The 26,163-nt window shown below is 33.1% G+C and overlaps 1 protein-coding gene and 1 long non-coding RNA gene across 10 annotated transcripts; one reads left to right on the top strand and one right to left on the bottom strand.

Moving 5' to 3' along the window:
* Window positions 1–45: 45 nt before the first annotated feature.
* Window positions 46–26,108, bottom strand: chb (CLIP-associating protein). 8 transcript variants are annotated; one of them, XM_088029525.1, is made up of 22 exons: window positions 25,931–26,108; window positions 25,186–25,387; window positions 17,970–18,247; window positions 17,060–17,316; window positions 16,884–17,003; window positions 16,715–16,759; window positions 14,439–14,599; window positions 14,153–14,389; window positions 13,843–14,099; window positions 13,602–13,792; window positions 9,651–9,755; window positions 9,454–9,579; window positions 9,232–9,252; window positions 9,060–9,146; window positions 8,728–9,008; window positions 8,543–8,671; window positions 8,382–8,444; window positions 2,276–3,167; window positions 1,945–2,221; window positions 1,718–1,895; window positions 1,445–1,648; window positions 46–1,397 (listed from the first exon to the last, which is right to left on the bottom strand). In XM_088029525.1, exons 2-22 carry the CDS (start codon window positions 25,375–25,377, stop codon window positions 1,200–1,202), a joined length of 4,299 nt encoding a protein of 1,432 aa, XP_087885651.1. In that variant the 5' UTR covers window positions 25,378–25,387; window positions 25,931–26,108; the 3' UTR covers window positions 46–1,199. The 8 variants fall into 8 exon arrangements, with proteins under 8 accessions (XP_087885651.1, XP_087885630.1, XP_087885658.1 ...); XM_088029504.1 differs by having other exon boundaries at window positions 1,945–3,167; XM_088029532.1 differs by lacking the exon at window positions 8,382–8,444 and having other exon boundaries at window positions 1,945–3,167.
* LOC148182279 (uncharacterized) lies at window positions 20,136–21,099 on the top strand. 2 transcript variants are annotated; one of them, XR_015770860.1, is made up of 3 exons: window positions 20,136–20,621; window positions 20,677–20,873; window positions 20,923–21,099. It is a non-coding gene; the product is annotated as an uncharacterized LOC148182279 (long non-coding RNA). The 2 variants fall into 2 exon arrangements; XR_015770859.1 differs by having other exon boundaries at window positions 20,136–20,873.
* Window positions 26,109–26,163: the final 55 nt, after the last annotated feature.

Raw genomic sequence — 26,163 nt, 5'->3', positions numbered from 1 at the left:
TTTTTGCGTACATTTTCAGTTCTGCTACTTCAGTAAAAACACATGAAATTCAAATTAATTTTAATAGGTCATATTGAAATTTACAGCTGGGTTGATTATTCAAAGTAAAACAATGGCAAAGCATTTGTTGACGTGGTATAACAGCGCTAGATCTAAAGTACAGTATATACAGGCTACGAAAGGGTTTTTTAAAAAAAGTTATAGCACATACAGTTAATATATTATTTGGCATATAAAATATCATTTCTTTAAGCTAGATCTTGAAGTTTCTATGTAAAAAAACCTGCAGTTAAGACTACTCATATGTTGCATGTTACAAGTCTAGATTTGAGAACTCAATCATAACACACATACAAAAACGCCCCCAATAAAAAATCGACAAACTAACACGTCTGATCTTACTTCTAGAAAAAACATCAAAATTTAATATGTACAGCTCAGATTAAACTGTCCGACACAATCGTTAAAACTTAAAGACAACAACAATATGCAGATGTTCTATGACTAGGAAGATAACTTATACGATGTAAAATAACCATTTCAAACCTACAGTTATCATCACAACACGAAATATAAATGCAGAGTGTTCACACAAGAAAACTCATCACTTTTTAACTTATCGCATAAATCGAACGTTCAATAAATTATGTAATATCGTGCAAATATTCCAATGTTATATAGCAGCAATAACATTTGATGTCCCTAATAAAAGACATAAATTTTACTGCCACAATATATCTTTACAAGATTTGAACAACTAAAGAAGAGTAACAAAAACAACATTACATGTATTTATATACAATAGAGCCTTTACCTAAATTCAACTCACAAAATCCCAAAACGTTGTATAATTTCTCTCTTTCAAATCAACGTTAAATCTGCTTACATGTTGTTTTTGTTTTAGACTTTCTCACAAAATATAAATGGCACTTAAATAAACTCCAGTGCATTTAGTTAAAAATGAACAACAGTAACATTAGTAAAAAGGTTAAATATAAAATTAACACAAAAGCAATAAATGACTATATTTAATATTTACAAAATTCAAGAATTCAATTTTAGATCGTGTCATCACATTTTCAAATCATGACCAATTAATTAACAGAACTATCCTAGTTTACGTTGAAATAAGCTTATTTTAAAATAACGTTTGCTAATGTCTATCTATATCTTGGAAGATTAGTGGGATCTTCTGTGGACTAGCTCGTTGCTGAATTCTTGGGGCTGGTTGGTACAGACGTGTTTGATCTACTAATGTATAATCTCAGCAACTTAACTTTGCTCCCTGACAAACACGAAATATATGAAAACAGTCGTTCTTCACCTACAGCTTTGTACAACGCTACCATACAAAATATAGAACTTTTTCTGACTGCACTTTCTACATGATCAGTACTCTAAAAACAATAAATTAGAATAAGTTCGTTACACCACGATATCAAACCTTTATTAATCCGGGCATTATCATTGACAAATGCTCATCAGTGACGTCAGTAGGGTTAGTCTCTATAAGTTTCGTTAGCATTTTAATGGCCCCCAGCACAGATGGAAAAGGGTTTGTTTGGATTAAAGGCGCCAGTGTTGTTACAATGGTGTTGAAGGGGCAAACGCTCATTGCGGCAGCAGTTGCTTCTGCCATTTTCACAACCTAAAGCGACCGTTGTTGTTATCGTTTCATTTTTTCCATGTTTATCAAATCTTAAACCTAAATACAAACCTCTCTTTTCTCATCACAGTGAGCGTCCAAAACTCTCAAAGTCAGCAATTCAACGAAATTACACCAACAACCTTTAAGTTCTGGACTTTGGAAAATTGCGCTCAGAATTTCTAATACAGCAATCTGAGTGCTCGGGTCTTTTCCATTTAAATTGTCTATCAAAACCCGAAGTAGTTTTCTGCAAAAGTTTGAAATGTTAAATGTTACAATGTATGGATACATCTTACTTAAAATTCTGTATAATAGATTCAGTCTGTCCTTGCTTTATCATTTCAGTTAGTTGCAGTAAAAGCATCCTCTTTTCTTGGATTGGCGTCGGATGATCAACCACACACTTCTCAAAAATGTTTTTGATAATGTCAGAGTCCTTCCACTCGCCCAAACTTTTATAACCATTGGAATCCGTTTCGGTAATACCATTAACTGAAGTATATGGCGGTAAAGACCTTGGCCCGGACCTTGAATTGAAGTTTGCCCTAATAGTAAGATCTTCCATTCTCTCTTCTAGGATACCAATGTCATTTTTGATGTCATTCCCTATTGACATTTGTGATATACCCGAATCCTGCGATGTGGTGTCTCTGTCTCTGTCCAGCTTAGATCCAAGGGTCTCGTAACTGTAATTCTGAATTTCCGCCGTAGTCTTCCTCAAACTCCTGTAGATTTCTTCCTGGTCCAAACCATCACCCCTCAAAGGTGGGGTTCCTGGAGACAACGTCTTCGGACTCGGATTGACCAACGGACTTCCAGGTTCGCTCCCAGTCGAGTTTTTCCTCATATGGTTATGAACAATACTCCTCGCTACATCTTGTTGTTCCTTCGACAACTCCGACAACATCATCGTTACTTGTGGAGTGTTGCAATTCCACATTGCCACAATGCAATTCTTTGCCGCGTTTCGTAGCTCCACCGACTTCATATCTTGAGTAAAAGCAATAATTTTCTGCAAAGCTTGATTCGCTGCAGCCGTTCCTTCCAATTGACTTCCATCAGCTAAATTACAGAGTGTTGTCAAAAACTGCAACACCACCGTTTTTACTTTGGTATTCGGCGTTTGAGTGGCGTCCACTAAAAATCTGTACACATTCGATATGAGAAGAGATATTGGGAAATTTGTACGGACAATCTCTAGGGTGGCCATTAGTTTTGATTGGACGGAATTCAAAGTTTCCGTTCCGATTTTCAAGAAAACTCTTTGTAGAAGAACGTATACCCAATTGTGGAGGTCGTTTTTGTGCATTTTGATCACTTCGTGCAGAGTGTCGAGGAAAACACTTAAACCTTTTGTGTGTGAATCCATAAACATTTTTGTGAAGATTTCAGTGAGGTGTTTTAGCTCTCCAGGGGTTAACGGTACTTCGTTGCCTAGGTAGTGCTGTAACGATAGAAGGCCATCTTTGCGTTCTTGCCATACCGTACTAGCGCACAATACTATGATCTCGTTGATATCCTGAAAGAAGTTGGTGATTATAAAATGAAAGTTTCTAACATTGTATTGTGCCGCATAGATATTTAAGAGGTGCTAACATTGGTAGCAGTTTTAAAGTGATGCCAAAGCGTTTTCCAGAGTAATGTGCCATGCTATGAATAAAAATTATAATCATCCAGCTAATTAAAGCCTCCATGCGTTCAGTGAACACTACTCTAAGGATTAGTGGTTTATATGCTCTTTCTAATCGTCCATTCTATATTCCACGCACATATCAGATTATCATTTATTAAATTACAAAAAAAGCGAAGTGTTTGCATAATTTTACTTAGTATTAATTTATTCAATTTTGACATTTAAACAGACGTTTATTTTGCTATTAGTAGGCCATTAAAGCTTTGGTTTATCCGCTAGCGGTATAAAAATTTTAATCCACAAGCTAAATAAACATTTTATTTTGCTGTTTTGAAACCATGGTTATGGTAACGCCTTGCTGCTCTTTCCATCCAAGAAACTTTTGATACGCTTTTTTATAAGCATCTCGACTCTTTAATGGAAGCCAGTTTTCCTTTATTTCTTTGGAATCCTGCATTATTTTTGAACTTTAGGATGAATTTTTGACAATTTTTTGCTTGTTTGAAACAAACACCGTCGTCAGTCACTGTACATGCACACCTGATATTGTAGACAAATTTTTACGCTCATAAAATTTTTATTTGGTAGCTGTCAGTTCTGACATTTCTTGAATGTGAACTTTGAATCACTATTTTTGGGGCTTAGGGTGGTTAAAATTGAATAAAAGTTTGTATTACACGTGCGCCTAAAATGAATGTTTAACTTGTGGTCATTAAAACGTGCGGGCCTTCGGTTTGGGTTGTTAAACATTCATTTTAGACGCTTGTACAGGGTGATTTTTTAAAAACGGCAGGCGTTGTAGAATTTTTATTTATGAACCGATTTCAAAAATTTAAAAAACAAATTAAATGGTTTTTAATTTCCTATAAACTGATAATTTTAAAAATTTTCTAAATGTGTTAGTATCTTTTGAGCGATACTCAACTTTCTTATTTTAAATTGACACCCATATTTTTTTTTTCATAATTTAGAAGATTAATTTTCTTGATTCAGAAATGTGTAATACGTTCTTCTTTTACAAAATACATTAAAAAATATATATCAAAAATGAAAAAATTTAGGCAATAAAAGTTAATAAAATCTAGGTGCGTGGTGTCAAATAACACAATATCGATATTGTAATGTCAAAAAGCAGCAAATAACAGAAAGAACAAGTTTTCTTTCAACAAGATGGGGCTACACCTTACAATGCACAATGCATTTCTCGTAGGTGTCAATTGTGCAATAAAAAAAACGGGATGGCGTTTCAACAGTATTTTAAATAAATTAGATAGTTGTTTTTTCTGATTTGTAATTATTATTGTCTTTTGTTATTAATAATTTAAAAAAAAAATGCCGATCCTTTCTGTTATTTGCTGCTTTTTGACATTACAATAACGGCATTCTTTTATTTGACACCATGTACCTAGATTTAGTAACTTTTATTGCTTTTTTTTCAATTTTGATAATTTTTTTAAAAATATTTTTGGTAAAAGTAGAACATATTACACATTTCTGAATCAAGAAAATTAATATCTTCCAAATTATGAAAAAAAAAATATGGGTTCCAATTTAAAATAAGAAAGTTGAGTATTGCCCAAAAGATATACTAAGACATTATGAAAAATTTTAAAATCATCAGTTTATAGTAAATTAAAAACCATTTAATTTGTTTTTTAAATTTTTGAAATCGGTTTATAAATAAAAATTCTACAACGCCTGCCATTTTAAAAAAATTACCCTGTATAATAATAGATACAACACTTGTGTGTCTACCCTCAAAATCGTCTTTAATTTTAAAGATAAAATTTTGAAAATTTGCATACGCTCACAGTTGACAAAGCTTTAGAAGATGAGGCAAAAAATTGTTTTTTATCACTGATAGTTTTGTAATGTTTTGTAAAATGTAATTTTTAGTTAATTGTGAGGGTTTGTGATCTCAACGCCTAATTTATTTTTTTTTTCAATATAAATGTGTTAAAAATATCTCAGTTGTCATTTTAGATTCAATGCAAATTGTCTTCAAAATTTGAGAAAAACATGCTGTTTTATCAAGTTAGTTTCCAATTTCATTACGTCAAAATCGGGAACTACGTTTACACCCATCTGTCAACATCTTGTGTCACAAATGACATCTATCCTTTAGTTCGCTTTAGATTGTAACAAACGTCTTACTTGGTGAAATTGTCGCTTTGTTGATGTTAATTAATAATTTCTGGTGTCCACATGCCCGTGTTAATCAAAATTAACCTTTATAAGAGTGATTTAAGTGACTTGTAAAATTTTGGTGTAAACGTAGTTTGCCCCTGCGCTGTCATAATTTTGAAAACTAACTTGATAAAACAGCGTTTTTTTCGCAAATTTTAAACACAATTTGCATTAGATTTCAAATAAAAACACAAATATTTGTATCACAGTTATGTTGAAAAAAAAATTGTATTCGCAAATATTTCCACAAAAACTCAAAAATCGCTCAAAATTATACTTCTTAAGCGTCGAGCCGCCAAACAAACCGTGATAAAAAACAAATTTTTCCGTCAGCTTCTAGAGCTTTGTCAACTACAAGCGTATGCAAAGTTTCAAAATTTTATCTTTAAAATTAAAGACGATTTTAGGGGTGGACACAAGTGTTGCCGGACCCCTGTACTGCCGCACTAAGCAAAAATGACTTATCTACATAAAAGTCCAAACTGAGATATCGAACTATTTGCGATTATATTTGGTTCCACTATTTACCTTATGATCTTGTACTTCAAAATCCTAGTATATTTTTTAAAAGCGCTTTAAAATATAACCCTAAACTTGTCATTCAATTATTAATTTCGGATTAGTTAATTTTGCACTTCAAGCGTTTCTTTGAACAAAATATTCCACATTTACTAAGCCCAAATACCTTATCTGCAAATCAAATGATTATTAATATTGTTCTCCATAGTTTAACTTTATTGTCATTATGTCATTAATGATAATTTAACAAATGTATATATACAAATAAAATATTTTTTTTAACAAGTTATGAACAAAAAATTAAATTATCTAAATTTGAATTGACCTTTGTTGTGCACAAATTACGCCTATTTAAAATCTTTTTTGTATTTAAGTGTTTTGTCTCTGTTTGGAATTTCACCGTTACAAACTTATGTAAATATTGAACGAGGATTTAGCTTATTTACTTTAAATAAACTGATAACATTCGTTTATGTAAAGAAAATATTCATTTGCATGTCAATCACTGACGTTTTAGAAGATTTATTCTTATCGCATTTGTTGAAATCCTGTTGATTTAATTTGTACTACTGCAAGTTGCACTTTCTGGCAATTAACTAAGTAAAAAAAGAAGGAAAATAAAGCCCAATTCTTATTATTATTATCATAATTTAACATCCAAAACTCTTCATTTATTTCACATTGTCTGTCTTTCCCTACACTATTTCTGCAGTTTTTCTTACATTTACATGCGTCTTTGACAGTGCTAAGCTCGCATTGCAGTTTGCTTCTTTTTGTTTCGTTCACTTAAAGATTTGTCGCAACGTCTTCTTTTCCTTAAAATTCCTTTTTTTGTGAAATAATTTTTCTTCTCTAACTTTTTACTTTCCATATTTTCCTGAATACCACAATCGGTGCTCTCATTTTCGCCCACATACATAAAATGCATCTCCGAACCGATATAATGGAAATTGCATTTTTTGTAGTAATTTTAATTTACCTTGAAACAACTCTGCTTAACTTAATAATTAAACAAACAACAAATCCGTACACAAGTAATTACAGCGTTGACCAACCAAATAAAAATGACAAATATAAAATTGAATTCTTGAAATCTACCAGATAAGTTTTTGTTGCACAATGAACTTTGTGAAAATGCAGATAGGTCTTAATTGCTTAGCAAACTTATAAAAACTGCAGATAAGTTATAATTCATAACAGTTTTTTCATTACATAAAGTGAATATTCGTAAATTTTTGTTTATTGGAATAATAATACTTGGGTTTAACAATTTGTATTTATCAAAAACTCCATTTTCCAAAAAAATGTAGATAGGTCATTTTTGCTTAGTACGGCAGTGTATAAGAGTGTACTATTGGCGACACCGAAATGTGAACGACTTTTTCGTTGTCATGGATTTTTCTCTGAATTTCGATAAGGTAAATCAGACTTTGAGCAGTGGCGTTCTTTTTGATTTTTCTCTAAACATTTTATTTTGACCTATACAACTCTTACTAATCAGCAGCCACTGCTCTTAGCGACCGATTTTCATCAAATTTGGCAATAGCTCTTGGTATTTCGACTAAAATTCAATGTTTAGCCGATTTTAACTAACCACTGTCATCAATTGTCATGAATAACAATTAGAAGTGCGCAGACGTGACAGCAGTGACAATTTTTTAGCTTTTAGAAAGACATGCCTGCATTGTTGTCATGGAAATGTGACATAATTTTCTTTAAAGTGTTTAGAGGGTAAAAGAGTACATTATTTGTCTAAAATGAGTGAATAAAGTACTACTTTATTAGTACATTTTGGATAAATAACTATTATTTGATTCAAAATGACAAAAGAAGTTTAAATTCACGTCTAAACTGAGTTATCATGAAAAAATTAAACATGAGTTTGTAAATTCTCAAAATTTCGTGTTGAAATGTATGAAATCAGAAACAAGCAAACTTCACCCACATGTACTTTAGCCCTAATTGTAATCTATTATACAATTTTTAATGTATGGTATCATGCTTTTTGCAGTCGACTTAAATTTGTATTTCCAGGCCATTTATCAACTTTCTCAATAAAACTTATTCAAGTACACCCTGTATATTATAATGGACGTGATTTGCAAACATGCAACAAACCCAAAAACAGCAATTTATATATGAAGAGCGGGGTAATTGAAACTTTATGTAAATAAAATCTTAACCCACTCGAGATATATAAAAAACTTCTCAAGCGTTTTATACCTCAAAGTAGCCGAAATATGCATTAAAAGCTGCCAATTTCAAACCACGCTTGGGAAGACTTGTGACTAGTAATAAAAAGCTCAAGTCTTGTAAACAATAGTAAATGTGCCCATTCAAAAAAATGATATTAAGAATGAAATTAGTAGTCTACTTGGCTTTTAATTTACTTACACGGCAGGGTTCCCACAATTCCCTGCTTGAAAGTCTTTGCTGTGAACCGCTCCATGAATATGACTGACAAGAAAATGACATCGTTAACACAAGCTCAAAAAAAATAAAATAACACAACAATTAAAGCTGCAAAGGTACCAACCACACAACTCAAAACTTACATCACTGGGCCGCCTAAATGAATCAAACGATCTTTCCGAACAGACACTAGATGTTTCAGATTCATCAGAATGATTATCTATAGATCTCATTGTTTTCCTAGGACTCCTATAATGATCAGCTGAATCGTTCTACACAAAAAATGGAGAATGTCAGAAATGAACCAATAAGAGTTTGCGCTACTCACGAAGGCATCAGCTAAAGCATTCTCTGCTTCTCGACTCTGTTGCAACATTTTCTGCGCTAAGACCGGTCTAGAAGCAGGACTCAGAGGGGGCCTATCGCTGCCTCTTCGAAATCTACCCAGAGTTGAGCGATTCGGACTTGTTTCTCTGGATGTGTCACGGGAACCTGTGGTAGATCTGGGAATACCGGACGAGAGCCTTCGAGGTCTTGGTGAGTCGTGTTCGGTACTTCTGTTGTACAAATAAGCCAATCGAGAGCTGGGTGAACCTGACCTACTTGTCGCTAAAAAAATTTATATTGAAATGATATTTTTATGACGTTGGTATGAATTACGCTGTGACTGTGAATTTCGACTTCTCGTTCTTCCGAGACGTTCCGGTGATTGCGTAGACATTGCATCTGTAGCTTTCCTCGGCCGTGCTGTTACAATAAAATACACTCATTCAATATCCACTCTTTCCAAAAATGGGGTAAATAGAGTGTTAATAAATAAAATGTTAAATACCTTGTTGAGCAACCTCCCCCTCTAAAGACATGGAAAAAAGCAACAACTAGGTTAGAAAATGGTAAAAACACTCCTAAAACTAAAGCATTGATCATCTACAATTATTAGTTGCCTCATTACTGTTAATCAATTAGAAAACAATGAATTACAAATGTTTATTGGTTAGAAGTATGGACATAATAAGAGCAAGCTAATATCCTTTCATGGGAAGTAAGAACTTACGCAAACTCGCCGTTCCTGAGGATATTTTATTACGTCCCATAGCTGCATATTGAGCTCGCGCTTTTGCTCTTTGTGCTGCTTGCAAATCAATGGCAGAATTGCTTCTGAAACCTTTACGACCGGAATCTGAAAAAACATGAGATTAATGTCTGGAAGAAGAATTAAAAAACTAAATAATGCAAGACATCTAGACATACTTTCTCTAGAGAGTACCGGTATACCACTACGCTGTCTGTAGCTTCTTGGTAAAGAAGGCGCCCTTTGAAGGCCACCACCAGTGGAACTTAGATTTTCTGTGCTGCCTATACATCCCAAACGCAGCGTAACAAATTATACACATAAATTACTCAATTCCCATATTAACATTCAATAAATATCCGCCGCGTTTTTACGCGTAGCCCCGTGATAATCTACTTCCGCTGACTTTTTTTTCAACAAAATAAAAATCAACCAGCTTGTCAACTTTAAATTTAACTAGCGGTTTCATCATTTTGCACAGTTAATTATCCAATCATTGATTGCAAAACGCAACATCCCTTCATATTATTTTATTAGCAATCAGCTATTATACTAATTATTATGCCGCAAACGAGTTCCTAATGAGCGATATCTACAAATTGCGGATATCATAAATTCTCCTATTCCGCCTATGCCTTTGGTGCCAACAATTTAACGGAAAATAAAAGTATATCAAAGAAGGATGCAGCTATTACACTTTTTTAATGGAATCTTTTATTTTTAGTAATCATAAAAACTGCAGAGAAATTGACGTTAGACATGTACATTTTCACTACTCGGGTTCGTGCTTAGTTGAATGTTTACAATTTAATTAAAAAAAGTGTCAAGTTATTATTTAATTATGTGAAAATAACAGTGATTTATGTTTCGTGACTGCCATCATTGAGACCATTTCATAGACTTTAAAATTACATAATGTTAGTAATTGCACATTACACACAGAAAATGGTTCAAATATTTGGCTGTTTATTTGTAGGATAAATTTATTTATTTAAAATTGAAAAGCGCTAAAACTAAAGTAGGTGATTTTGTACTTTGAATGTTTATAAAATATACAGTAGAGGAGTATTAAATAAGCATAAACTAAATTACAAAGCAACACTAACTAGAATTTTATTAGGAATGAAATTACCAATAATTTTTAATACAGTTGAAAAAAAAAACAAAATGTAATGGCCAATTTCCTTAGATATCTTTTAATTTGTGACTTATTTCACTAAGTCAACAAGATTTTGTACTGGGAAGTGGAAAGTAGAACTGCCTCCTACTGATTCTGAATCTGAAGTCCGTTTTGCTCCATCAGGTCAGGATTCAGGGATATTCTTAAAAAAACGTTTTTAGGCTATATTTATTGCATAAATAATTAATTTTCTTTAGTTTTTCTTAAAAACATGTATTGTTCAAAACTGTTTGGGAACACCAATTAAATAGCTTTAAAAGAAAAATATAAAACTTATCCCCAAACAATTAAAAAAATGAGGTCGTGTCCCTAAAAAACGCTGTATTTAATTATTTTCATATGCGATTTTGCATATAAACTAAAAATTATTACATCGATTTTTCATTGGCATGCATAACTGAAAAGATTGAGGCCTTGACTTTTTGACGCCCTATCTCTTATCGCTCAAAAGTTAGACGACTAAAAGCATTAAGAAAGTTAATACACTTATATTTACCAACTTACAAACCTGTATACAAGATGATTAAAAAAACGCGCCCATGAGTGGAAGTGCCATGTCGTTTTCAGTTAAATCATCTCAGAAATTAAAGCAAATTTAATCTAAACCTATTCCTTTTTACAATATTGACTTTTTTCGCTGAAAAAAATTGTTATAAAAAGTTTATCCAAATAGAGTTTAATCGTTTATAAAAGAATGGTTCTATCTTAAGGTGGTTTGACACGATCACATTTTTTCTGAAATTTTAACGAATAAAAATTTTTGAATTTTCCTTTCAAACTGACGTAGATTTGTCAGAAAAATATTTCCTGTTTGCTAACCTCCAAAATCAGCGGTTTGGGGGTTTATACTCTTCAATTGACGCATTGTAGCACAGAATTGTGAAATTATTTGTGAATTTTTAGAATTTCTTGCAAAAATATTTTCTCTAATTTCGCTGTTTGTCACAAGACTATTTCCCTTAGAAAATTTCAACCAAATACATTACAAAATTTGGCAAAAATAACCCAGCAACAAAGAATATCAGCGAATATTTAAGCACTAGTGCAATATTCAGGTATTTGCACAAATTCTTTGAGTGAATATTTTTGACATTTCATTTTAAATTAAGATTAGAATAATAATAGTTATAATTAATTGACTTTAAATAGGTCGAATGTTATTTTAAATACCTTGTGCAACTTTTCTGCACAAATTTCGTTTTGGTTTTCAATTTTGGGCTAATGAAAGTATTAGCTGCAACAAGAACGCCTTCTTTATCACCCTGTATAATAAATTTTAACATGATATGTATAATGCTAATGCCAGACATTTAAAAAAATCATGATAAAGAATTTTTTGTTTTCTAACGAACTAATGAAAAAAATGTCTTGGCCTAAAAGAGCAAAACAGGCGTCGATTTTCAGAATCTGAAGACAATTCCATTTTAGAAATAATCTAACACGTCTCCAGTACATTTTTTTTCAAAACTTGTTGACCAGTGTTGTCAAAATTGAAAAATAAATAGAACACACTTTCGTTACGTACTTTATTATTATTACTGATGTCATAAAAGAATATAATTCAGTACAGTAGAGTCTGGATAATCCGGCACTCCACTAGACCGGCACATCCAGTAATCCGGCACTAAAACCATTGTATTGTGTGTCTGCTCAGGAAATTATGATTCTAAGAAATCGTCGTGAAAAAGCTTTTAAACAAGAATTGATGAATAAACAAGTAAACATAAACATAAGCCGTTTACTGATTTTTTTCAAAAACAATAATTTCGTAAGTGCGTTTCTTTGTTTACATTTTTAATAAACTTATTTTTGTTTCTATTTTGTTCATTTAATTTCTGATCACCGACCAACGTCCACTAATCCGGCACTCCCAAGTTTACATTGTGTCGGATTAGCGAGACTCCTACTGTCTATCGATATTATAGACAAACATTTCCCAAGTTTTATTCATGTCCAAATTTATTTTCGTAGAACCTGCAGGATATTAAATACAATGGATTTTCAATTTTATAAAGAAGATAAATAAGATTTATCTATCTCCGATAAAAAAATTCAAAATGTTTTGCAACTTAACGACTTATCCCGACGATATTTTAAATCCCATCATTTAGAAACACTGATCAAAATTAACTTTTCCAAGTAAATTAAGACTACAAAAACTATTGAAACTTTTCAACTTAATCCTGATTAGAACTGAGACAAATAATGCAAAAAATGTTAAAAAACACTAGTAACACGCTCGTGTTGATAAAAGATAACCATTGCGTGCAAATACACAGACCTGCATTTACAGCTGTCTTTTTATATCGCATTTAATTAAACCACTAAAAAAAACTCAATTAAGCATGATATTGACATTCTAAAGGCGGAAATATACTTGCGGAAACTTGCGTGAGTTCTTGCTTAAGTGTTTACACTGTTTGCAAGAAATACTGTGAGTTTCTCGCGCGAGAATCTGGTGAGTTTTAGCATTTGCAATTTTTAATTTAGAAAAAAATAAGAGAACTTGCGCGAGATTTCTCGCAAATCTATTTCCACCTTTAGACACGCATTTTGAACATTTACATTGAATGTTGCCGCTTTGCAAATTCTCCAAACATTCGTGACAAGAAATACATATTACGGAATGTAGGTAAATTTATCCTGCCAAAATCGTGGTCTCGGATATTAAACCACATCGATCAACAAAAATATTTATGCTTAGTCGACTTCTATTCTCGAATCTAGAAATTAAGAAAAAAATGTTCATCGAAAGAAACACCCTCGTCTAATGTTAAAAACGTCAAAAGGTTAATAAAACATGCCAACACGATCGATTTAAGGTTGAAACTCTAATATACCTGAACTTTCACCTTTACCGCTCATTACTGTTGAGATTGATATAACCGAATTAATAATACAGCGGCAGTGTCACCTTCAGGTTTTCCAAGTTTAGACATATAAATCCTACCTGTGGCACTTTGTGGTGTAGCTAATGTTCGTCCATAACTTCTCGGAGTTTTGAAGCCACTAGCCAAGTTGTTATTGGATGAACTAGCGGACATTCCATCTCCTTGTAAGGCTCTGCGATAACTAGGCTCAAGAGACTGTAAAAGTGCTTCAGCTTGATCTGGAAAATTTTCCCGGAAACCTCGGAAAGCTCTGTAATTGTGCAAGTTGGTCGTGTAATTAATTTTTAGATTGGAACTTACTTTCGCGATGACACTCGCGCTTCTGGATCTGCATCAGCTATTCCTTTTTTAACGGCATCCTGTAGAGTCGCTAGATGCTTTTCAAGCGCATGAGGTGGCCAATTATTCAAGACAAAATCAAGAAATTCGCAGCAACTCCTTCGAATCTCCTTACTCTTAGAAGTAGCCGCATTGCTTGTAATAATAGGGAGCAGCCTCGGATTGTGGATATTTTGGATGATAAATCTTACTGTAACCATTCCTGACGTGGACATAATCTATAAAGTAAACGAATGAAATGCCATCCTTCCGAAACTCCAATCTCCTTCACCTTCGCTGAATTCTGGATTAAGTTGATTAAAGGAAGCATCAGAATTTCCGCCGGCCTATCGAACTTACTCCCCAAAACCTGTGCTAAATACGCTATAGTAATACATCCTTCACGCACCACTTGCGACCGTAAATCTTTTATTAGCGCCTGCAATGGGAATTCGAGTTGTTTAAGGCCCTGATAGAATTCTTCATAATTTGTCGCATCCGCGATCATCAAAGATCGGATCTTTTTCAACTGGAACGAAATGATGTTGTTTGGTTTTAGTTGATACAAACCCACTTACGGCATCGACTCGCTTATTCCAATCTTTACTTGAATCAGATATCGTGTCCAGTATGTTCTTCATATGATCGGCGACTTCCCGTGGTGAGAAAATTCGAACTGTGGGCACGTCCTTGAACGACCTATAGAATGTATCTTCGTCCACGCTGCCTACTGAGACAGCTGAAATTTTATAGCGTGCAGTAAATTTGCTTCGATTTTTTACCCTTCAAAACGACAAATCAGTCTGTAGCGGAAAACGCATTCATTACAACAATTGAGGATTTAAATTTCAAGAATTTTATTTTGCCGGGTTACAAAAGAAACAGGTTTTGCCAAGATTGGAGGATGTATTGACTGTTAAGACTTTTTCAGCCAACAATGGAAATGAAAAAATATAAATACCAAGGTATAAATCACTTTCTAAATTGTATTATTCATAAAAGTGGTTGTCATGCAATTAGATAAACCTATTTATCAAGTGCCAATAACCCGATTATGTCGCATCAAAATCTGCTATGATACTCGTGTAAACTTTCGGTAATTATGGGACTCCGATTTTTAACGCGCAAAAGCATAAAAATCTCTGGACTATTAAAAATTGCACTTTATGGTCTTTATATAACTGTCAATTTAACGATCAGCAAAATTTACGATGCCAAAACTTCAACATATTAACCAATTTAATAATTGAAATAAATTTAGTAACAGCACTACAAATTCCTTCAAAAAATGAAAACCACATTTAGATTTAAATTCAAACACTTAATTCATATCCTTTCACATGTTCATTCAATTCATAGAAACTCAAATTTGGATTAAATTTGATTTTATTAAAAACGATTTTTAAAATAAAATTGTTCCGATTAGATATTAAGTTTTTGTAAAAATTTATAAACAACATTTCTGCTACAAAATAGATATGTCACAAGTATTCGGTTACTTATAAAAAAAATATTCACGTTACTATTGAAAATACAACGTGTTTACAAATGTTTCTAGCATCAAGGGTGGCTATGAAATGTCCAACAAATTTGCCGATCATTACAAATGTGGGTTTCGATTTGTCAACTGACATTTGCAGTTAACCTCAAACATGAAGCAAAATAACTTTTGAGAAATAAACTGTTCTAAAGTCCGCTTTTTTATTAAAAAAACACCAACACCGCACTCTCCCACCACTTTACAACCGGCAACGTCGTCGATGGTGACTTTTTGGTGATAAAATCAAATAGGTTAGCTGCCTAATTGACAATTTGATTACACAAAACGGCCTTTCAGGCTGTGCCGAGTCTTTTCACTATTAAATCATTTGATTTGCAATCCAACAGGCTGTAAAAGAAACGTTTTTAACGGAAGCACTGCCTAATTTTCAGAAATGTCAAAAATTTGACAACTTTTTTCTCACCAAAAATCTCCCTAGGCAACGTTGCCGGTTGTAATGCAGGGGAAAATTGCAGTGTTGGTGGTTTTCAAAAAAAAAAACGGACTTTAGTTGTGGTTTAAAACTTAAAAATCAAAAATTTGCACACAAAACCGTAACTAAAACGTCATTGAAGTAAGTAACATTATAAATAATTTTCCTGATAGTTATATTCACTATGAAAACAAAGCGGCACAACAGTGTACGACAGGAATTCCAAAGCCACGCTTGATGCTAGAAACATTTATAAACACCTTGTAAAATAACATTCCTCTTAAATTTTTATCAGTTAATAGCGACGTGAGAATTATAAGGCTGTAAGAGATTATTTGTGAAAATTTAAATTGTCTGTTTTGCGATTTTTTTAAACATTTTCTATCATGTATAAAAAAGAAGTGAGTTAATATTTTAACAAGCCAAAATGATTTTATTAGATCCTGTCATTTTTTTAAATAAATGCTTAATAAATTAAAGAGATATCACTGATAACGTGAACACTGGATCAATTTAATACAAATGTTAGTTAGAACCTTATAGTTTTCAGGTCGCCAAATATCAGTTCAATGCTATCCAGTAAAAATTCCTTAAAATCTTGATTAAGACCGTTGCTGAAAAGCTACACATTGAAAAATTATTTAAATTGTAAAAGAATTAAAAAAAAAATTTAATTAGAAACGTTTCATAATTATTAGATGTATTATAATTAAATAAATTACAGTAAAACCTCGGTAAGTTGAATAGCTTGAAACCCGCCGAATTATACCAAGCGATCATGCACAATGCTGTTTCTAATTTATCCTTTTGAAAGGTAACAGTTAAATAATTACTTCCTACTCATTAGTTATGATGATAATGATGTAAATAAATAGACTTACGTGTAGCATATTGGAGTTTTCTGATGGACCCCACTCTGCTTAAAACTGTTCATGCAAGAGAAATTAATAATGAAATAAAGAGAAAAAGCATAAAAAGAGTTAACACAAACAAGAAAAATGCAAATAATAATAAATGATGTCATGATTGAACACATTCAAGAAATCTCACCAGCACTTGCACTGCTCACTGTAGTGGCGGTTCTCGGTTTAACACCGCTTCCTAGATTCGCCTTCTTCACTGGAATCACCGGTTTCTGCATCACTGCCCTGTCTAGTTCGTCCGTATTATCTAAGAAATTAAGAGATTTAATCCCGACGAACTCTCCTAATTATAGAAATACTAACAATCCGCAGACCTAGAAGCTGTCAGGAGTAATTCCCCACTATCTTTCACTTCGTCGAACCTAGCAGACAATGCCTGCCATTTAGCAGGAGGGACAATATTGCGCCTTTGCAAGTCCATCCTTAACTTTTCGCCGACATGTTTATATAAATCGACCAAAGTATTAAACGCTGTATCTCTGACGGACGACGTCGGGTCTGATAATAACTTCACAATATCGGGGATGAAACGGCTTAACGTCAGCGATTGGGCACCGTGTCTGACAAAATAAATCATTGCAAATGAGAGAATTTCTAGCTATGGGTGGCAGACACCACGGTGGGGTTAGCGAAAAAATTCGACATCATTTGTTGCACCTAGTTTAAATTACGCTGCAATGAAATACGATCTCTTGGGTGGTATTCTATATTTTATGCAGTTGCTAGTTAAACCGCCAAACAATTATTTTCCCAAATTATATGTTTCTTTAACTAACTTTACCAGACGCTCCTTGGCAATCATTTCTTAGCCTTTCTACCTATTAAGCAATTGATTAGACAAACGCCCACGATGAAATAGAATTTTTACACAACAATATTTCTTCTATTTGTTCAAAGCAGAAATTTAAATAAAACACATGCCTTCTTAGGATAGTAACATACTATGTTTTAAATGCCTTTTTCAAAGTTTCTTTGCAAGTACAAATTTTTCATGCAATTGCGATCTTCTTTAAATAACCAAGGAGCGGTCCATTACTGTCTTTTTATAGAAACCTTGAAATGATAAACTACAATTTTAAGATTACAATTAAGGATCTCCAAGAAGACCAACTTTTGGCGAAATCTCGTAAAGTAAACATAAATAAATAATTGCATATTTGGCGGAACGATGTCGAATATTCGTACCTCCCCTAAATCTGAAAAAAATCCTTACTCATTGAGCGTGTTGAGGAGACACCTTAATACTTCTTCCCTGATTTTGGCGTTTTTGTGCGTGAATCCCGGAGTGAGTTTCTCCAGAAGAGTCTGAGGTGAAAGTGCATTCCTTTCCAACAATTTCAAAATTAAAAGCTGGGCTTTTTCCCGAACAGTGTCTTTGGCGTCGCCCAATCTATCTATCACGTTGGGTAATACTGTTTGAAGGTATGGTCTAAAGTCAGTCCCAAGTCTATCAATGAGATATGTCATAACCTCGATGCCATTACTGGAAACCTGTGAAAACGAAAAGGTTTTGCGTCACAGGACCAACAATCAAGGTCGAACGTAAAAATTAATCTATATTTAGCACAAGATTGCCCATCACACCCATACCAATAAAAACAATGAGGTATTATCTTTAAACTCGTCTTACATCAATGGTTTACATAACCAGGCACTACAATAATGGACAACAACTGTTTGGATCGTCGTTGACGGGTGCACCTTAAGGTCTAAAAATACTTTTCTATTTAAGTTTAAGAGACACTCAGAGATTTAAAAACTCAGTACATTTATCCCGAGCTGCCAGTAAAACAAGAAGAAATTCTGCACGGTGCACACGAAACTCCGTAACTAAAATAATAATCCCATTAAACGAGAAAAGTGGTTGGTATTAATAACACAAAATTGTCGACCTCCCAATAAATTGATTTTTTCTACTTCGAATTTCATCAAAATCTCTACATTAAAAAAGCAATCTCGGCTTGTTTAATCAAGACTTATTTGCTTATCTTTATGAGCTCTATGTGAGAACGTACATTTTTAAATGTTTACAAGTTCCATGATGTATACTACGTGGGACAAGATAATATTATGACACGGAATCACCAGGTTCCTGTAAACATAATGGTCCCATTCACTTCAAAAATACAAAGTTCTGTTAAATCAAGATCATCGACCCTGTAAGGTTGTGTTTTTTCCAAATCATGGAACTCAATGCATATAAATGACCCGGCCAGCGAAATATTATTTTCTTGCTACAAAATCGGTAAATTAACGGCAAAGAGTTGGCACAAAATAGGGCAAAATTTTATCTTCAACAAAAATATAACACGTTTTGCTTAAACACGTATGCAAATATTGATAAATGAGGCAAAAAGGTGAAAACATCTGCCTGATTTGCCGTGCAGTATCCTGTTTAGCGACTCTTTTATTTCCAGTGCGCTTATTAAAAATTTTAAAATATTGCATTTAAAATTAATTCCCACATTTTCACAATGATCTTAAATAAAACAAAAAAAAATTAATACATATGTAATAGATTTGAAAATTACGCAGAGATTAATTTACTGAAATGGAAATTATAATTATTACTTGTCGTCGTTTTATATTTTTATGCTTTTCAAAAATCATTTCCTGAACAGATTTCAAGAAATAAAAAAATGTTACTCTTAAAATATATTATAATACATACGGGTGTAACTGAAAAAAAGTACATTAAATTAAACTGGTGGTAAATCTCGATAAAATAAACAGCTTTTTCCTCTTCGGTTTTACAAAATTCTCAAGTATTTTCCAAAAAAATTGGGACTTTCAAATGCACATTTCCGTTTGCAACAACGTGACACAGACCTTGTCCGCAAAACAATCTGTTATTTAATTTCACTTTCCTTTGCGCGTTTAAATTAATTTATTAATACATATTTCGTAAATTATGGACAACAACAAATTCTGTCAACGGGATTTTTAGACACGTGTCGTTTTTATAAAAAAAATATGGTCTAATTAAAAATTAAGAAAAAAAGTGGCCACCATTATTTTCACAACACTGTGCACGTCTCAAAAATCTTTCCATAAAGCCTTTGGCCTGAGCATTTTAGCCAGTCTCCCCGTAAATCAACACCATGTCAGTTAACTCGACGATTAAAAAATTAACCATTTTTTGAACTGACCTGACCTGACCATTTTTTGAGATTCAAACAGTTTCACTTTCCGTAAAACAGCGGCAACCGGCAAAATTACAACTAAAATAATTCATGATGTCAAATCAATTTTAACTCGACAAAAACGTTATCAGTTTTCTTTTTTACGTGGCTGTGGCTTGCCCCGACTAGCTGGCAATGTTTACATTTTTTGTGCAATTTCGTCTTGAAAACTGACCAGTTACTAAGGGTGCGATTTTGGTTCTCTAACGATAATTATCGGTACCGAGCATTTCGTTTGTTTACATCATGTGACCATTTTATTTCTCTGTTTTACCGGTCCCGTGGACGAAATTTTGCCAAAAGAGCGACACTATTCTATGACTTAAGTCTGCCTTAACACAATGCATGCCGTTTTGGCTCTCAAACGATAAATAAATATTTTTGTTAGTAATTTTTTAGAGATCTCATTGAGGTTGGTAATTTGGTTCTCCCTAACACGTCAAGCGCTGTTGCCACATCTTTTTGTTAAACGCTAACTTCAAGTGTATTTTGAAAAGTTAATATCTAACCTAACAAGTGTCGCAGAGCATGTAAACCTGCAATTTAAACCTTCAAGAAACCTTTTTATAATGATAACAATATTTGTTTTTGTGAACCATCGCACGAAGCAGTGTATTTTTTTCGATTTCTGACGTCCGCCGTTACAAAAGTTGGCCTGATAGTTTTTTAACTGTTATATGCCGGTAATGTTACTTCTCTTGGGTGTTACTTAACATTTACGAAAACTTCGCTCCTCAGGTTTGATTTTAACAAGGATTTATCGCCAATCTTCCGATTCCGGTTCAAGTTTGGTCAAGTGTTTACTCTTTTTAAAGCATGTGCAATTTGGCTTAATTTTATTCCCTTCGCAAGAACGGGGAATAGAAGGGTTAAGTCAGGAATCGTTTAAAAGACAACTCCGTAATAATTGATGCATTCAATCTTCCCTACGAATGGTAAAATCATCTCATTTTAGAAAATACATAATATAAATTTTTATTTCAGTTTAGTGAATTTTTTAAAGACACAATGAGTAACTTGATGCCATGTGAAAACCTGACCTGAGACGACTCGCCATATGAGGCAAATTAGGCTGCGCCTCACCACTTTTGTATCTGTCAAATTTAAAATCATACTGAATTTATTATTATACCTTTGTTACATAAATTTTATTATTAATGATTACTTATTATACTCATAACCCTTGATAAAAATCGGCTTCATTTTGTAGTTTAGAATATATCGCATGAGGCTCATCATTTTCAGTTTCAGTTCCACTCATTTTACATGCGATATTCATGCGAACTGGAACATCTCCAGACGACCCATTTGGCTACTTGTTAATGTCCTACCTTTTGACACTGTTTTAATCTACAGCAGATCCTTCAAAGGTTTAAGATATATTCTTGTATTGAGCCGTTGTTGTGAGGTTCTAATAAATAATTTTGAAAAAGATGCAATACAAGATGATCCAAGTGTTAACCACGACGTTGAGGCTGATATTATCATTCTATTGCAAAGTTTTGAATTATATATTTTCTTTTATTTTGTTGGTAACTATTTGATTATTTATTCTCTTGCCCACTAACATTCTCAATTCAATTCCAAACCTCGCTAGTTCTACTGTTCATAAACTGAACGTAGAATTTTTTTCTTGCACAAAATTGGCATATGAAACTGTTCACAGTTGTTGGTTTTTACTAGACTTAGCAACTCTGGCTTCTAAATATTTTGGTTTCAAATGGACACCAACGCCTTGAATAAAAATGTTTCCATTTTATAATTATTCCAAAGATAAAACCAGTAGCAAACTCCTTTATATGGACATTAATGTAAGATTTTGGAACAATCCATCAAAAAGGAAAGAAAATTCAGTCTTTGCTGTCCAGTTAATTTTTTACACACAATGTTTCATCTAAATAATGAAAAACTAACCTTAGAAATAAATATAATACATTCCTGCATTTAGCCATCGTCGCATTTCTCAATTGAATTATGTTAATAAACGTTAATTTGTAATTTCGCTTGTCTTTCGTAGTGAGTAAACAAACTGTTGAGGTTATGTACTACCGAAAACATCTTTTCGTCTGGGTTCAGGCTGCCGAGAAGTTTTTTGTTGCAGTACCGATAATAGCTGCGTAAGTAACGAAAACTATAGCGTCAGTACTGTCAACTAGGATGACGTCATTGACTTGTACATTGACTTGGACAAAAGTCAGATAAGAAATACATGTTCTATGGTACGAACTGTCAAGAAAATATTTGGTTATAATGTTCTAAAGGCTTTCTTATGGTTTTGTTCCGTTCAGACCATGGGGCAGACTTACTCATTTACTTCGTAGTGCCCTTAGACAACATCGATTTGAACCATTTTTCATGTTTTTTAAAAATTTTGGATCGGTAGAAAACAAGTGTGAAATTATCGTCATCTCGAATAATATGTGGCAACAACGCATCAATTTTTACGGTTGGTGAAAACCGAAAAGTAACCAAACGAAATTCTCGGTACCGATAATTATCGTTAGGAGAACCAAAATCGCACCCTAAAACTATTAATATCTTGAAACTAAGCTAGAATTTTGGAAAGCCGCAAAGGAAAAATTTGTTTGTTTTAACAAGATCTACCACCAGTTAAATTTAATGTACTTATTTCTGTTACACCCTGTATAAAAAAATACTCACTCTTCTGTATTTTACTTTTTGTTTAGAAAGCATCACTAATAATAAATATGTACAAATAAACTGTTAGTTAAAACAAATTTTATGAAGAAATATGAAGAAGACAGAAGATGGCCTAGAACTCGTGACCCAGACAACTAGAGAAGGTGCCGACAGCAATACAAATGACAAATTCAAAAACAAAAATCGTTTTAATAATATTTCAGCACGGAAGAAAAGGTGATAGCTAATACCGAAAACTTTTGTATAGATAAAATAGTGCAATAATAAGCTGTTTTAATTTGTAATTACATATGTTTTCTGTATCCTCTTTCTGTGTAAACTCGATTATTTTTTGCCTTCCAAAATTTTCGTTTTAAAATACTTTCGTATTCTTGTCTGCATGTGTCTGTTTTCTCTGAATCACGAGTTCTAGGCGACCTGCATATAAAACTTAAAAATAAATAATATTATTATCCTTATGCTTACTTTAGCTACTTAAAATTCAGCAATTAAAAGAATTTAAACTGGGTGTCAATAATTAATTCATGACAATAAATTAATAAAAAAAATGAATATGTAATAAAATATAAAAAACTGTACAAAGATAACAATAAATAATAATGGTTAAAAACATTTCTAGCAATCAATTTATTAGAAGTATTAAATTATTATTGCTCTCTAGAATATGTAGTTTTAAAAATTCTCTTTCATACGCAAGTTCAAAAGTGCCAACCTGCTAAAATTTTAAAAGGTTGTCTGTCCGAGGATGCATTTGCAAATTCTTATACCGCAAAAAGGGTGCAATATTTTAAAACCGATAATAAATCAAATTCAGTCTCTTTCCGATCAGACTGGAAATAATAAACCTTTTTCGAATTTGCCGCTTTAATAGGTCCATTAGAGTACTCAATTTGGAGTCGTTTATAGGTAAAGTCCGTTTTTTTATTAAAAAACCACCAACACCGCACACTCCCAGCACTTTACAACCGGCAACATCGTCGTTGGGTGACTTGTTGGTGATAAAATCAAATAGGTTAGCTGCCTAATTGACAATTTGATTACACAAAACGGCTTTTTAGGCTGTGCCGAGTCTTTTCACTATTAAATCCTTTGATTTGCAATCCAACAGGCTGTAAAAGAAACGTTTTTAACGGAAACACTGCCTAATTTTCAGAAATGTCAAAAAATTTACAACTATTTTCTCACCAAAAATCTCCCTAGGCAACGTTGCCGGTTGTAATGCAGGGGAAGATTGCGGTGTTGGTGGTTTTAAAAAAACAAAAACGGACTTATCTATAAGAGAACTCAAAGTAGGAAATTTTGATTTTAAGAATTGGCAGAACTAATTAGTCTGGCTCTCACCTGTTTCCTGTCAAGTTCTTAATCAATTTGGATTTTTCGATTCGTGTTTAATAAATTGCTGCGTGAATAAAAGATGTATCAATATAATTGAATTGTCCTTTGCGGCCAACATTATACGTACAATATATGTACCTACATAGAACAGATATGAATGCAGGTTGTGAGGTTAGGTTAAAATTCAGGGATAGTGAAACTTAATAAATGTCAAATTTTAAATTGAATTTGAAAATCAAGTGGCAAGTCGTAGTTACAAAACTATTACCAACAGTGTAACACGAAAACTCTTAGAATTGGAAAAATTTTAATTTTTTATCAATAAAAGGGTGCAGATTCGAAAAAAATGTATAAAGGACTTGTTTTATAACGGCTCGTTTTGTACACCAAATTGGCCATTATAAAACACGTTCTTTAATATACTATTATAGAGACATTGATGACTGCATTTTTCTCTTAAAACATTTTTCAGGCGATCGTTTGTTTTTAGGTACTATTAATGCATGATTTGTCGGCTGAAATAATGCATTAAAGTGGGCTATTAATGAATGATTTAATGTGTTTATTATAAACAACCAATTTTTTTTTTGGAATTACACACAAATTTTTTCAACTGCGGACACATCGGGCACATCCATCATACACACAACCTCACTTTAGTTTTTGTATATTTGGTTGCAGAACCACCTTTGTACCAATAAATGGGCGATTAATAATCTCGCTTATTAACGGCACTCACTATTTCGTGCCGGTTAAAATCGTTCAATTATTAATCGCTTTCATTAACCAACTTGTTTGTTAAATAGCTATTAATTTGCAGAAAAAAATATTAACAACATATTATTTTGCCAACAAAATTCTGAAATACCATAACTATTTTTCAGTTCTTATTAAAATTGCAGGTCGAAACGTCTTCCTAATTAAATGAAAGGAAACATTTTTATTAGCCAATTTATACCAACAAAAGTAACTATACCAAATTAGAATTGAAATAAACACTTTCTACAGTTAAAATGCATTTTGCCTCAAACGTTGAAATGAAAGTAAAACCGTAAATTTCGCGGATTTAAAAATACAATGAAGTGTGATCTACATTTTAAAGCTGATTTCCATTAATGAAGCGACAATACCTCTGATCGGGTGTGATGTACTAAATCGCCCCTTGTTAGAAATTCAGATTACCTACAGTTTCATTACCTTCCTTTATCCATTACCCACTAAAAATAAATTGTTGTAACTTCTTGCACTCACCTTATAGTTGCTACTTTGCATCCACGGAATTAACCCATCAATAAGCAGTCCAATGTCATGGCACAGGATGGGATTTAAAGGTTCAGCCAAATAAGCCAACAGATCAGCCCCAACTTGCAGACGAAACCTCGTGTCTGCTTTGGACAAATGGGGGATGAACCCATCCAAGTCTTTAGGGACAGAATATGCCATTGTGGCTATTCTGGAAAGGTACAAAAGTAGAAAAATACCGGCAAATAAGCGATGTTTCCAAACAAGTCATTGCGCAAAATAATCGAGAAAAATACGCATTGTAAACAAATACAATTTTAAATCGTAAAATGATGTCACCTGATATGGTTATAACTTGTTTGACACTCAGGACGAGGTCTCATAATTCTCGATTTACAGTTAAATCAAAGTAGATGTTAAAAATAGCAAAGTAAAAGTGTGATCCAATCGTCACATGTTCGTTAATTAGATTAAAAGGGCGTATTTACAATTTGTGCTTTTTAAATTTCAATAACTTATGGCAAAAGCAGGTATGCTTATATGGATGATGTCCTTCGCGAACACATCAAATTGCATGAAAATAGTGAAACTTGGTGAAAGAATTTGTATTGTCGGTACACAATGCAGGAAAACTGACCTCCAAACTCTTTGATATGTGCTAATTTAAGAAAAAAATAGCAATAATGTCTTTATCAACGACAAATACTTCCAAAATTGGCTGTGCGTAGGCCGACAAAATTCCAAGCGTACTTACGCGTCAGGTTTTGTGTAATTTCATGGAAAACCACTTTAAACGCTACACTTTCAAAACAAACAGTACTTTGAACACTAACTTCACTAATAAACTAATTTTGGGGGCTTTCTCAAGCCGCCATATTCCTTCCACAACATGACAGATTTGACAACAACCGTCAAACGCCAAGCGCAGATTTTACCGGCTTTACGACGGTGGCGCCATCTAGCGGCGGCCACCAGTGACTACGAAAC

The sequence above is a fragment of the Gnatocerus cornutus genome, chromosome 1 (genome assembly GCF_029298725.1).
Source record: "Gnatocerus cornutus isolate USDA-ARS CGAHR chromosome 1, icGnaCorn1.1, whole genome shotgun sequence".
Taxonomy (NCBI): domain Eukaryota; kingdom Metazoa; phylum Arthropoda; class Insecta; order Coleoptera; family Tenebrionidae; genus Gnatocerus; species Gnatocerus cornutus.
Note: the sequence above shows the minus strand (reverse complement) of the source record. Positions and strands in the feature narration are given on the sequence as shown.